The sequence below is a fragment of the Muscardinus avellanarius genome, assembly GCF_963383645.1.
Source record: "Muscardinus avellanarius genome assembly, chromosome: 15".
Lineage (NCBI taxonomy): Eukaryota > Metazoa > Chordata > Mammalia > Rodentia > Gliridae > Muscardinus > Muscardinus avellanarius.
In genome coordinates, this window is record NC_137801.1 from 48301570 (window position 1) to 48315768 (window position 14199).

The 14199-nt window shown below is 38.3% G+C and overlaps 1 protein-coding gene across 1 annotated transcript in view; it reads right to left on the reverse strand.

Annotated features, from left to right (window-relative positions):
- Positions 1-5497: 5497 nt before the first annotated feature.
- LOC308273874 (ankyrin repeat and SOCS box protein 3) overlaps positions 5498-14199 on the reverse strand; it is a gene marked incomplete at its 3' end in the record, with an annotated part of 223946 nt that continues 215244 nt past the window's right edge. The window contains exon 10 of the mRNA XM_080711258.1: positions 5498-5700. Coding sequence (XP_080567384.1) covers positions 5498-5700 — 203 coding nt within the window. The remainder of the gene's footprint in view (positions 5701-14199) is intronic.

Consider the following 14199-nt stretch of genomic DNA (forward strand, 5'->3'; position numbering starts at 1 on the left):
TATGCTCTTGCTTTTCTGCCAAAAAATAAAGTATAAAAACTGTAACAAATCCTGAATAAAATGGAGATCGAATCTGAAAAAAAAAAAAACATTATGTTAAGTGAGATCAGCCAAGCACAGAAGGAGAAGGTACATATGTTTCCTCTAATATGCCCAAACTAGGAAACACAGAGGATACTAGTGGGACTCCAGATAATGGAGGGGAAATATCAGCAAAGTTTGAATGGAAAGATAGGAGAGGAGGAAGGCTGATCTTGATTAATGAGGGTCTACATCTGAATATGTGTAAAATTATGAATATGACATGGTTAACCTGGATAACCATTGGTGGGAGGGGGGAAGGGAAAATGGGGGTGGTGGGAGGGCACCAAATATAGTTTAAATGTATACCATTTATATTCAATAAAAAATTTTGTTTAAAAAAATAAATAAATAAGCAAGTGAATTAAATAGACACTTCATGAAGAAAGAAATTCAAATGGCCAAGAAATGCATAAAAAATGCTCAACATCATTGGCAATCAGAGATACAAATCAAAATTACCCTGAGATTTCACCAAACTCCAACTAGAATGGCAATCATTCAAAACACAAACAACAAATGCTGGCAAGGATGTGGAGAAGTGGGAACTCTAAAACATTGTTGGTGGGATTGCAAATTAGTACAACCACTTTGGAAAACAGTATGGAGGATTTTTCAGAAGAATGGGAACGAACTTACCATTTGATCCAGCAATACCACTTCTGGGTATCTACCCAAAAGAAAGGAAACCAAACTACCAAATTAATGCATGCATATCTATGTTCACAGCTGCAGAATTCACCATTGCCAGACTATAGAACCAGCCAAGATGTCCATCAACAGATCAATGGATTACAAAGCTGTGGGATATGTACACAATGGAATTTTACTCAGCCATAAAGAAAAACTCAATTACATCATTTTCAGAGTAATGGATGGAACTGGAGGACATTATGCCAAGTGAGATTAGTCAGTCACAAAAAATAAGAAATCAGATGATTTCCCTAATATGCGAAAGCTAGGGAGAAATGGGTAACAGGAGAAACTCTAGATGAAGAGGGGGATCCTATAGAGGAGCAAATAAGGCAGCCTAACTGAGGGGATAGGAGGGGGGAAGAAGGAAACTCTCTAAAGCACGTAATGTACTTAAACATATCAAAGTCAAACACTAAGCCAAGCATGGAAAGGAGGGATGGGGAGGGAATGGGGCAGGAATTGGGTAAGGACTAATTGGGTGATGTGTGCAAGTATGTCTCCACCATCTTTTATTACATTAAGATGTATGACTACAATACACCACTAAAAAATTTTAAAAATATATGAGAGCCAGCCGTGGTAGCACATGCTTGTAATCCCAGCATTGGGAGTCTGAGGAGGATCATGGTTCACAGTCAGCCTTAGCTACTTAGTGAGGTCCTTTGCTACTCAGTGAGATCCTGTTTCAAAATAAAAAATAAAAAATAAGAACCGGGTGTGGTGGCACACGCTTGTAATCCCTGCGCTTGGGAGGCAGAGACAGGAGGATAGAGCAGGTTCCACTAAAAAGAAATAAAAATAAAAATAATAAAAATTAAGGCTAGAGGTTAAGCTCAGAGGTAGAATGTCCCTGAGTTCCATTCCCAGTACCACAAAAAGAAGGAAAAATAATACATCATGACATTGTGTAAGCCACCAAATATGGGTTGTACATGATGTCAGAAGTCCAACATTAGCTTTTTTTGCGTTACTGGGGATGGAACCCAAAGGCATTCTAGCTCTGAGATATACCCCCAGCCCTATTTTTTAGTCTTTATTTTTGAAAGAGTCTCACTGAGTTGCAAAGGGCCTCACTAAGTAGCTGAGGCTGTCCACAAACCATGATCCTCCAGTCTCCACCTCCCAAATGCTGGGATTACAAGCGTGTGCCACCATGCCCAGCCAACATTAACTTTTAATAGAATGCAGGTATACCCACTCTCAGTTACCTTTCAAATAACTATCTCAGTCCATACAGAGATATGAGTAATGAGAACCTCTTGGTTTGGACTCCATATATATGTTAGTCCTGACATTTCAGTGATATGTGACTGGGATAAGAAAAAGAGGCAAGTGCTCCAGGAAATTCAAGAAAATACATGGTACCCAAGGTGCTATTATTATATTGTTCTTAGCTAAGAAACTTCAGAGATCCCTTTACTTAGAGACCCTCTTTAAATTTAGTATTTGGATTAAGCCAGTGAGCTGAGCTTTTTTTTTTTTTTTTTTTTTTTTTTTTGTGGTACTGGGGAGGGAACCCACGGGCCTTCTACCTCCAGGCTACACTCTCAGACATATTTTATATTTTATTTGGAAACAGGGTCTCTTAAGCCAGCTGAGGTTGGCTTCGAACCTGCACAATTCCCGTCTCAGCCTCCCAAGTACTGGGATTACAAGCGTGCGCCACCACGCCCGGCCTGAGCTTCCATTTTTAAATATAGAGGATGGATTCATAAAAGTGGAAGAGTGTGTAATTTTACTGGTTATTCCCCTAAATTGTTGGGTTCAAAATGGTTGGTCATTAGTCATTAATGGCAATTGCTAGCAATTCCAGGAGCCCTTCAACCATTTCCCACCATTAAAATCTTTCCCCAGGATGGAAGGCTGAGACAGGAGAATCACAGGATTAACAGTCTTGCTGGTAGGACAGGGTACCTACTAGCAATAATATACCTTTGAGAATACAGAGAAGTATACAATAAAAGGCAAACTTTTATATGAACTTCCTCAACTTCATTCTATATCCTACCCTAACGGACTCATCAAGTTCCAAAAATGACAAGTGAATATTTTTAAATATTCTTATTATAGTTATTATTTGTGGCATATTTTGAAGACCAATAAAATTATAGAATTTTAGGGAATAACCCAACAAAAGTACTCATATGTCTTCAAACTACATCATACAACAGTCAAAGATCTATAAAATGTCACTATTTCACATAGGTTTACAGGTCCAACTTGGAGTAGATCTAAAGGTGGAAATATCAATTGGTCATGTGAAAAATATTATATAGGCTACAAGTCAAGGACTGTCACTGTTGTAGATGGTCATGGGGTAAAAAAGGGTATAAGTAATCTCTGGGAAGTAGAGCCACCACAAAACTACACATCGAGACACTTGTCATTTGGCAAAATAAGAAAAAACATCAGAAGAATTCCAAATTACTATTATTACTTCAAACGGTAAGAGAAAGGTATCTGGTAATAGGAAATATCAGCAGAAAATATATTTAAAGAAAACACCAGACCAAAAGAGGGTGAAATCTTGGCCATTACTAATAAAACTGCTGGTTTGTGTCCTACTCTGGTAGTCATTAGAGATTTGTTGGCTGTATTAGAGTTCTTTGTGAGGCCCACTGAAACTCTCAATTGGAGTATTAAAGGATTATTGTGCATGTGAAGCAGGACTTAAGGTTCATACAACTGGACAGTGAATCAGAATCTATAAATACAACTCACCTACTTTTACATGCTTTTAGGTTACAGTTCTCACTGAGTTCTTGCTATATACATGCCATAAAAAACACAAATATTCTATGTAGAAAATATCCTAAATTAAAGATGCATTTAATACACAAAGCCTACTGAACATCATAGATTGGCAGCAAAGCACACTGTGGAGTAATGCCTGTCTACCCTGTAATGGTGTGGCTGACTGGGAGCTACAGTGCACAGCTGCTACCCACCATCACTGGAATCCCAAGGGTATCAATTACATAATACTGACCTGGGAAAACATCAAGATTCAAAAGTCAAAGTATAGTTTCAACTAAATGTGTATCACTTTTTGCACCATTAAAAAGTCAAAAAATCACCAGGCAGAAACCATATCTATACTGATTTTCAACCCTTCAACAACAAGGTCAGTAACTTAGGGATAGTTGGTTTTATTATACAGTTGAACATGAACAAAATACATAAAAAGATTTATCCTCAAATTCATTTTATGTACATTTGTCCTTAACAAAAAATTGGTGTAATGTTAAAAATGAGAGACTTACGGTTTTGAAAATAAAGGTTATGGCTTTAAAAAACACTAATCAGTATATACAATTCTGGAATTTCTTTATTAAATTGAATTATCAGAGTCTCCACTTGGTTTTCCATGTCTGCCTGTACATTCACATTTGACCTCCACCTCCAACTCACAGGCAGCCCTCAGTATGAGATAGATGTAAGCAATGTTGCCCTCACTAAACCCTCCTTCTTCACTGCTCTCATCAGACAGTAAACGCTGAGCAGAGAGGGACCCATTGGTTTTAAATGCAGGATCCCAACAGGACGAAAAACTTGCCTCCTTCATTCCTATTTCTAGTTTTCTATCTTGACAACAATGCTCTCATACCTTCTCTCAGGCTAGTCTCCACAGCCTCTTACAGCACACTCCATCCTGTGCTGAGTCCTCCCTAACTCTAGATTTAAATTAAGCAACTGTAAAAACCCATGAGGTGGTGCTTCATTAACCTAGGCTTCTGAGGTCTTTCTTTCATGGACAGTTTAATAACCTATCTGGATAATAAGAAGGAAAAACACTCTAATATTAAGAGAACTATGACTGCTTTATTGAAACAAAGCTGCCCTCTGATTCTGAGACTAAAAGCAGCTTCATCGATATTAGGTATTTCTTTTAAAGAAAGAAAGGTGCATAAGGTGCATCGATATTAGGTATTTCTTTGAAAGAAAGGTGAGTCATGGTGCCACATAAATGTCCTCCTCAGTCTCATTAATATTCTAAATATGGTAAAATGTTAATTTATCCCAAAACTGACACAATAGTTTTTAAACTCAGCATGTCTTTGATTGTAGGTGTGTTCTTGCCTTTACAAATTAGAAATGGGGAATAATTTTTGTCAACAAGCATAAAGAAAAGAACTGAAGGCAGGAAGACCAGCAATATGATTGATTAAAAAACAACTTTTTATCACATCATATAATTACAAAGTACCCTGAGTTTTTAAGTGAAAAGGCAATGAATAGCAAATCTTCATAAAAGTGACTAACTTAAAAGTTGAGAATGGAATGTGACAAGATAGGAAAACTTTTATAAACATATGCAGAGATATGCATCCCTGAATAAAATAATAAGAGATTCAACACCACAGTTGTATAAACTTTGAGTGAAGTTTTACACATTCCATTCTTAGCTCCCAACACCAAGCAAACATGAATCATAGGTGGAAACAGGCCACGTCTAGCACTAGCAGCAGCATCACAGTCATTAGCAGAATACAGCAGAAAATGATCAGGTTACAAATATTACAACATAAAATGTGCTGATTAATGAGTATAAGTGAAGCATATAATTTGTTTTTACTAAGAAGCCCAGTTGTAAACATTCACATTGACTACTGCCCCCTTAACCTAACCCCACAGTGAAAAAAAAAACTTTTATGACTATAAAATCACAAATAAGTTGTACTTCATGAATCTTTTATCTTCTGGTTTTTAATGAGCTGTGTTAAGTAGCATCACTGATTTCTCCATCATGAGTAGCTGCTTCTGGAACCTCATTCATCCTCAGAACCTCTTCATAGAGCAAATAATTATGTAGGCTTCTGGGAAGTGGCAACTGGCGGATAAAACTGTCACATTGTAGGTGTACTGGTTTTAGGCTGGACCGTATTTCCAAACGACAAAGATGGCTTAGAGATGGAACAGAGGCTGGAGAAACAAACACAAAAAGCAAGTTGGTGGTGCTGGAGATCAAACCCAGGGCCTTGAAAATGTTGGCCAAGCATTCTACCACTGAGCTATACCCCCAACCCTTTTTATTCTACTTTTAGACAGGGTCTTGTTAAGTTGTCAAGGCTGGCAATCTTCCTGCCTGAGACTCCCAAGTGACTGAGACTATAAGCATGCATCATACATCCAGCTGGAAAAAAAGAAATTTCTTAAATCAAATGATGTAAGAGTCTAAGATAAATGCCTTACCCATCCTTATCCCTTATCCCTAGGTAGTAAAAGAAAAACAATATGTTACTTAGACTTACTTTGAAAGAAGACCTCTTAGGCCAGGATGACCACATAAACCTTATTCATTCATTATTTTCTACAGCTTTAACCTGGCATCTCTCCCTTCAGTTGGCCACACATTCAAAATCAGTATCCAGAGCCATAAAAACTAAATGTTCAAATTTTTAAAATTTGACAATACTAGCAGCACTTAAAAATGGGTGAACTTTAGAAATGATAGACATGCACAGCAGCAAATGCTAATTCCCTCTGAGTCTGCTTCACTGCAAATAGTCTACAGGCCTATCATATCAAATGAATGGATGTGAACCTTACAAGTTTTCCTCTTTTTATCTGAGACATAAAATGAAATTTCAATATTAGCACAGAGAGATATGGAAAATTTATTGAGTGTCTTCTCTGCTACATGCCATGCATTTCGCACATATTTTTTACTTCATTAACACTATGACACATACACATACATATAAATTTATATATATGTACATATATGTATAAATTTCTATTTATTTATGTATTTTTTGATGCTGGGAATTGAATCCAAGGCCTCTTTTTTGCTAAGCACACACTCTACCACTGAAATCCTAGTCACTGAGGTATATATTATCATGCTATTATAGAAAAAAGAAAACAGAGTTTTAAAAAGAAACCTCTTTTTGGAAAGTGACTTTACAGAGGTCCCAGAGCTTATGAAGTGGCAGAGCCAGGATTCAAGTTTAGATCCATTTGACCCCAAAGCGTGTGTGTGCGTGTGTGTGTGTGTGTGTGTGTGTGTGTGTGTGTGTTTGCTAAAGCCAGCGCAGCCAAAATTATCAATTAAATAACCCACATGCACATAATTACTATACAACCATAGTTTCATTTAACAAGATGAAAAGTGTTAAAGAGGCTAATGTCATGAAAACAGAGTACTGAAATAGCTAGTGCTTTTATGTGAATTAAACTTTTTGTTAGTACAAGAAACCTTTCATAAATCCCTGTGGAATGTAGCAATGATTCACAGACTAGGATCAAAGCATCAAAGACAAGTACCATCAAAAGCACAGCCGACAACAGACGAGCTAGTCTGGTTCCAAGTCTAGGGCTCTTTAAATTCTTAATACCTCATAGGACCTGAGCAAAAAATTCTCCAACATCTTCAAAATCTCCAATCCACTGAAGTTAACTCACCATCTTAAATTTTAATTTATTAGTTTAAGTTTAGTTTAATTTATTCAGTTTAAGAAACTTCTCGAATTATGGTGTCTCAAGTATTTGCAAAACCCTAGGTTTGATCTCCAGCATCTCAAAAATAAACCACAGGGTTTCAAAATACCAAATAAAAAAGTAAGAGTTACCTAATTTGTACACAAAACTTGAGTTTAAGTAAAGATGAACACTTTCTTAAACTATGAGTCACTGGCTTTCTATTATAAATAGTAAGATAATACTCTCTCTACAATATATTTATTTCCAAACTGGTTTTGTTTTTGTTTTTGTGGTACTAGGACAGAACCCAGGGGCATTTTAACCCCGGGAAGATGGCGACCGAGAAAAGCGGGTCTTAAGAGCCCCGCTAACAACTAATCTCCATTACCACAAAATAGGCGCCTTTCATAGCCAGAAAACACCATCACCAGAGAAACAAAAAAATCACCAGGCAGCAGAGAGGAAGGGGACTCAAAACAAAGCTCAGAGCCACAGACGAGATACACTGGCCTCACACCCGAGGACACAGCAGCAGCGTCTTACTGCCGGCGGCAGCAGCGAGTTCACAGGACGCCTAAAGCAAGCCGAGGTGAGCTGCTACGGAACAGCCGGGCGGGATTTTTCGGCGCAGGGAGCATCTAAAGCTCCCAGTGGCTGAGCTCAGCACAAACACTGCAGGGACTCAGAGCGGAGCTCAAAAACAGAACAAATACGCCAGCCTCACGGCAGAGGGTGTGGCAGCGGCGCCATATTGCCACCACTGGCAGCAGCAGCAAATTCACCGAGTCCACTACATCTTGATCTGCGTATTCAACAACAGTGAGTCAAATTGCGGGCCCGAGAGGAGAAATCTCAGTACTGCACTCCCAGGGACTTGACCCAGTGGGGGAGTGGCGGTGGCAGAGATATCACACCATAGGAGAACGCCCAACCTGGCACCCCCCATGATCTAAAACAGCCTCTATCGACTCCCTGGGTCTGAAACTCTGTGATACAACCCAGTAAAGGAGTAGTGGGATCTGAGATACCACAGACTCGAGATCCACAGCACCTCAAGTGAAGTCATAGTGACCCAAGGGAAGAACCCAGAGAAGGCACAAACTTCCGAAATCATGGGAAAGAGGAATAACAATGGAGCAATGAATGCCCAAAACCCCACAACATCAGAACCTGATAAAACAGAAATTCAGAGATTTCTAGAAGATCAAATCAGGAAAATAACTGTAGAAATAATAGAGGTGTTTCGAAAAGAATTCAGAGAGAGCCAAAAAGAGATAAAGGATGCAATTAATGAAGTAAAGGCCTCAATTCAAAGTACAAACAACCGATTAGACCACATGGAGAATAGAATCTCGCTCTTACAAGATGATCAATCAAAAAATGAACACATAATTTCTAATCTAGAAAAAAATATTCGACAGCAGGAATCTGACATTGAAAAAATATGGGCCCATTTTAAGAGAGCTAACCTAAGAATAATTGGAATAGAGGAGGGAAAAGAAGGTGAAAAAAAAGGGATCAACAATCTCTTCAAGGAAGTAATAGCAGAAAATTTTCCAGACATAGAACAAGAGGTTGATACACAGGTCCAGGAAACTTTTAGAACTCCCTTTAGACAGGATCCCCATGCCACATAATTGTCAAATGACCAATGTGGAAGCCAAGCAGAGAATCTTAAAGGCAACAAAAACAAAGGGCCAAGTGAATCACTCCAGACTTCCCAAACCAAGTCATGAGAGCCAGAAGGGCTTGGAGTAACATATTCCAAACTCTGAAAGAAAACAACTTCCAGCCAAAAATTTCCAACCCAGCAAAACTTTCTATCAAATTAGATGGAGAAATAAGAAGCTTCCATGACAAACAGAAACTGAAGGAATTTATGTCTTCAAAACCAGCACTAGAGAAAATACTCAAAGAGATTAACTACAAAGAAGAAATAGGTAACACACACCAGAACCAGAGAAACAAGATTTTCCAGCCAACAGACAACTAAGATTAGTTATCTGTGTAGATTCATTACCTATGTTAGTCTTTTACCTATTTCTAAATTGTATTGTTTGCCTTTATTGTTGTTAATTTTTAGGAATTCTAGTTGGAATATTAATATACCTTCAGATATAGCATTTAGAAATATTTTATCCCATTCAATCAGTAACTTTTAACTCTGTTTACATTGTCTATGGATATACAATATTTTTTTTTAGGGAGTTTGTATACTCTTCTGTTGCCTTTGCCATTGAAATCATATCTAAGAAATCACTGCCAATTTCAATGTTGTGAGGTTTTATGACCCAGATTTTCTCCTAAAAGTTTATAGTCTTAAGATTTATATTTAGGTCTTTTATCTATTTTGAGTTAATATTTGTATATGGGATTAGGTAAGGGTCCAATTTTATTCTTTTTCATATAATTATTATTTTTCAACAATATTTAGTTAAAAGATTATTATTTCCACCACCAAATGTTCATGGAAACCTTGTCAAAAATAACTTGACAATATATGAAAGAATTTAACTCTAGGCTTTTATTTAACTCCAATGGTTTATATATCTGCCTTTAGAACAGTACTACACTGTTTCAATTATTGTAGCATTATATGGTTTGAAATCAGAAAATATATATCTTCTAGCTTTGTTCTTTTTGGAGATCATTTTGGGTATCTAGAGTCCATATTCTATATAAGGATAGATTTTTTTTTTCTGAAAAATAAATATATAAATATATGATAGTTTCACCTAAAAAAAAAGAAAAGAATAAAATATTCTCTGGTAAGAAAGAAAGCAAAAAGAAATATTGAAATGTTATCTTTAAGTTATCAAAAGCTTGGTATCATACAAATGAAACTGTTATGTGAGATTATTATTTTTAATTTTGGATAAATTGCTATAATACTAGATGTCAACCACTAAGCCAAGCATGGGAAGGAGGGATGGGGAGGGAATGGGGTGGGGATCGGGTGGGGGCTGACTGGGCAATGTGTGCATGTATGTCTACAAAATTTGTATCCCACTATGATGTATGAATATAGTACACCAAAAAAAAATTAAAAATAAAATAAAATAAAATAACTCCGAGCTACACACCCAACCCTATTTTTTATTCTTTATTTTGAAACAAGGTCTCACTAAGTTGCGGAGGACCAAACTAGCTGAGGCGGGCCGTGAACCTGTGATCCTCCTGTCTCAGCCTTCCAAGTACTGGGATTACAAGCATAAGCTACCACACCCAACTCTCCAAAGTGTTTTCATATCCATATCTTATTTAAGTTTTATCATTTCCTATAAACTTAGAGGAATCACTCTGCTATAATTTGGCTTTAGAATGTCTTAGCAAAGCCCAAGTATTAAAAAAAAAAGGGGGGGCTTGATCCTCAAATTGACTCTACTGGGAGGTGGTAGAAGGCTTAAGAAGTAGGAACTAGTAGGACATCTTTATGTCACTGGGGGCATCCCATAGGACTTGGTCTCCTCCTCTTTCTCTTTGGCCTCCCAGGAAGAGGTGAGTGGTTCTGCTCCACCACAGACTCCCACTATGAAGTGCCGCATCACCACAGGCCCAAAGCAACAAAGCCAACTAATTATAGCCTGGAACCTCCAAAACCATGAGCCAAAATAAACCTCTTCTCTTTATAAACTGACTATATGAGGTATTTATTACAGTAATAGAATGCTAACACATTGTTCTTGCTTGAAATGTGAGAAAATATGTAAAAGGAACACTAGAGGAATAATCAGCGAGCAATACATATGGTGGGCATGCCCTAACTGCAAATATCAGTTTCTCAAAGGTATAATAAGGGTTACTGTTCAACTCTTAAGCATAAGGACATCCTACTACCCAGTAAGTTCAGGAGAAATAATTGGTCAGTTAATGGAAAGTTAACATAAAATAGGTGATTAAACCATAAACACTTGAAATATTCTAATTTCAATATCATTATGGGAAAGGGGATAGAACAAGGCAGGCAGGCACCGGAAGAAGCTCACCAAGTGTGTGCATGCATGTCCCTCTCACTCTGAACTACATTATGATATGAAGCTACAATGCAACAATAAAAGTATATAACTAATAAATCAAATTAAATATACACAAAGACCATGTCCACAATGTACCACTTCTTTAAGTTTCACTTAAGTTACAGCACAAATGACAAGATACATGTAAAGAGAATACATAATCCCTCTATATTTTTACAGTATATTTTATATTTTTCAGTTTACCCTTTTCTAATTCAACTTCCATTTCTGCTCAATGCTCATCTTTATCAATTTTTTTGACATCCAACTTTAAGCTAGTTGCTGTGATTTATACCTACAGTCCTAGCTACTCAGAGGCAGAAGGATTGCTAGAGCCCAAGAATTCAGTGCTAGCTTGAGTAATATAGAGAGATCCTCATCACAAACAAACAGAAAAGCTTTCAACTTTGTCCTAATAAAACAATGGTTCTCTTTTTATACTCATAATTTATTGGCTTTGAAAAGTAAATAGTAGAAAGACTGGCACTAGAAGTCAAAACTTAAAAAGAATGACTACTATAGCACCAATAAATGGAAAAAGCATCACCCATTAACAAGACATGTGCTGGATTTAATGTATGTATAAATGGTAACAATGGTCCTCTTATCTCATTATAAATAAAGATTCTATTTTAAAGGTAATATTTTGCCAGGTCTAGAGCCAGTGAGGCCGGACCTGGAGCCTGCTGTGCAGTGAGGTTGGGTCAGGGGCCAGCAAGGCCGGGCCCGGAGCCTGCTGTGGGGCGAGGCAAGGTATGGACCCATTGAGGCTGGGCCAGGAGCCTGCCGTGCTGTGAGGCCGGGTCAGGAACCAGCGAGCCTGGGCCTGGAGCCTGCCGCGTGGGAAGGCCTGGAACTGGGGCCTGTTCCACAGCAAAGGGCCAGCGAGTTTCTTCAACTATGTGGTCAAGAAGCACTAGAAGCTGATGTTGTTTCACCTCTCAGCAGATTTCCAGAACCAAGTGACCTCTATTTTAAAAAACATTGGTTGTGTCCAGGTGTGGTGGTGCACACTTGTAATCCCCGTGCTTGGGAGGCAGAGACAGGAGGATCGCGCAGATTGAAGGCCAGCCGCACTGGCTTAAGAGACCCTATTTCCAAATTTTAAAAAGTATAAAAAATGAGTCTGGGACTGTAGCCCGGAAGTAGAAGGGCTTCCAGGAACCTCAGTACCACCAAAAAATAAAAAACATTAAAAAAAATTTTTTAAAAACATTGGTTGTGAGTGGATCATCTTGTCAAAGTTACTCACCTTCTGGCTTTCAAGGTTTTCAGTAAGTGGGAATAAGTATGGAGAAATAGAAGCTCTAATACATTGTTGGTGGGACTGCAAGTTGGTGCAACCATTTTGGAGAATTACTAGTATAGGAGAATTACTAGTATAGAATTACTAGTATAGTATTACTTTCAGAAGAAAGAAAACAAACTTACCATATGATCCAGCAATACCACCTCTGGATATCTACCAAAAAGAATGAAAATCAAAATACCAAACTAATATATGAACAACCATGTTCATAGCTGCACAGTTCACCATTGCCAAACTGTGGAACCAGCCAAGATGTCCTTCAAAGGATGAGTGGATTTCAAAGCTGTGGGATACTCGGGCGTGGTGGCGCACACTTATAATCCCCGCGCTTGAGAGGTGGAGGCAGGAGGATCGCGCAGGTTCGAAGCCAGCCACGCTGGCTTAAGATACCCTGTTTCCAAAATTAAAATAGGTTTGGGAGTGACGGGTCCAGCCCATCTGTGGCGGGGCTGTCGAGATGATGAGTACCGACGGCCCCGATCACCACACGGAGCCGGCAGATTTGTCAAGCAAGATCTTGTTTATTTTCCTTCAGATAACCCAATTTAAAACAAAGAGGCAAGGGGGGATTTTCCGGTCAGGAAACTATTTTAACCTATCAAACTAAAGGTAGCGGGGGCAAGGAGACGCCCCCTTGTATCCGCTCAGTGCTATTTGTTGCAGGTCTATTCATCGGAAGTTCCTGCGGTTCTGCAGACCTGTGTTCGTTACATGTAGCCCATTCATTGGAAGTTTTGACAGCGTATTTGCTACATGTAGCTCATTCATCGGAAGTTTTGACAGGCGGTTATGTGGATGCCAACGCGCTTGGCGCTACCTGTCATCAGGAGGTCGAGCAGACCCCAACATGGGAGTGTAGCCCGGAGGTAGAAGGGCTTCCAGGAACCCCAGTACCACAAAAAAAAAAAAAAAAAAAAAAAAAAGCTATGGGATATGTACACAAAGGAATTTTGCCCAGATATAAGGGAGAAAAAAAGTGTGGCATTTACAGTGAAATGTCACAAAAAATAAAAAATCAGATGCTTTTCTTCATGTGCAAAATATTAGGGAGAAATGGGTAACAGGAGGAACTCTAGATGAAGAAGGGACCCTATAGAGGAGCAATTAAGGTGACATATCTGAGGGGTAAGAGGGAGGATAAGGGAAACTCTTTAAAGCACATATTGCACTTAAACATATCAAAGTCAATCAGGAAGCCAAGCATGGGTAGGGGGGAGGGGGAGGGAAGGGGTTAGAGACTGGGTAGAGGCTGACTGGGTGATGTATGCATGTATATCTCTACAAGTTTTTTCATCCCATTGAGATGTACGACTACAATGCACCAATAAAAATTTAAAAAAAAAGAAGAAGAGAAAAGTGAGATCCATGGTGGGTTTGGAAATTAGAGAAGACAGAATCCAATAGAACAATCAGAAAGAGTTTTAATTTATTTTCAAGAAAACTGAGAGGAGAAGAGAGTTATAACTGGGAACCCCAGAAGACACTTGGAAATGTATTGACTCTGTGAATCTCCACTCTGTCTCTATTAAAAACATATTATTTATCCCCTTTAAAAGAAAAAAATAAAAAAAATTTATATTTTTTAAAATTATCCACAATGGTATTATTTTGTGCAATCCTTGTTTCAACTCCTTTCCTGTATTAACTTCATTTCACATGTGATGTCAGCTCCAT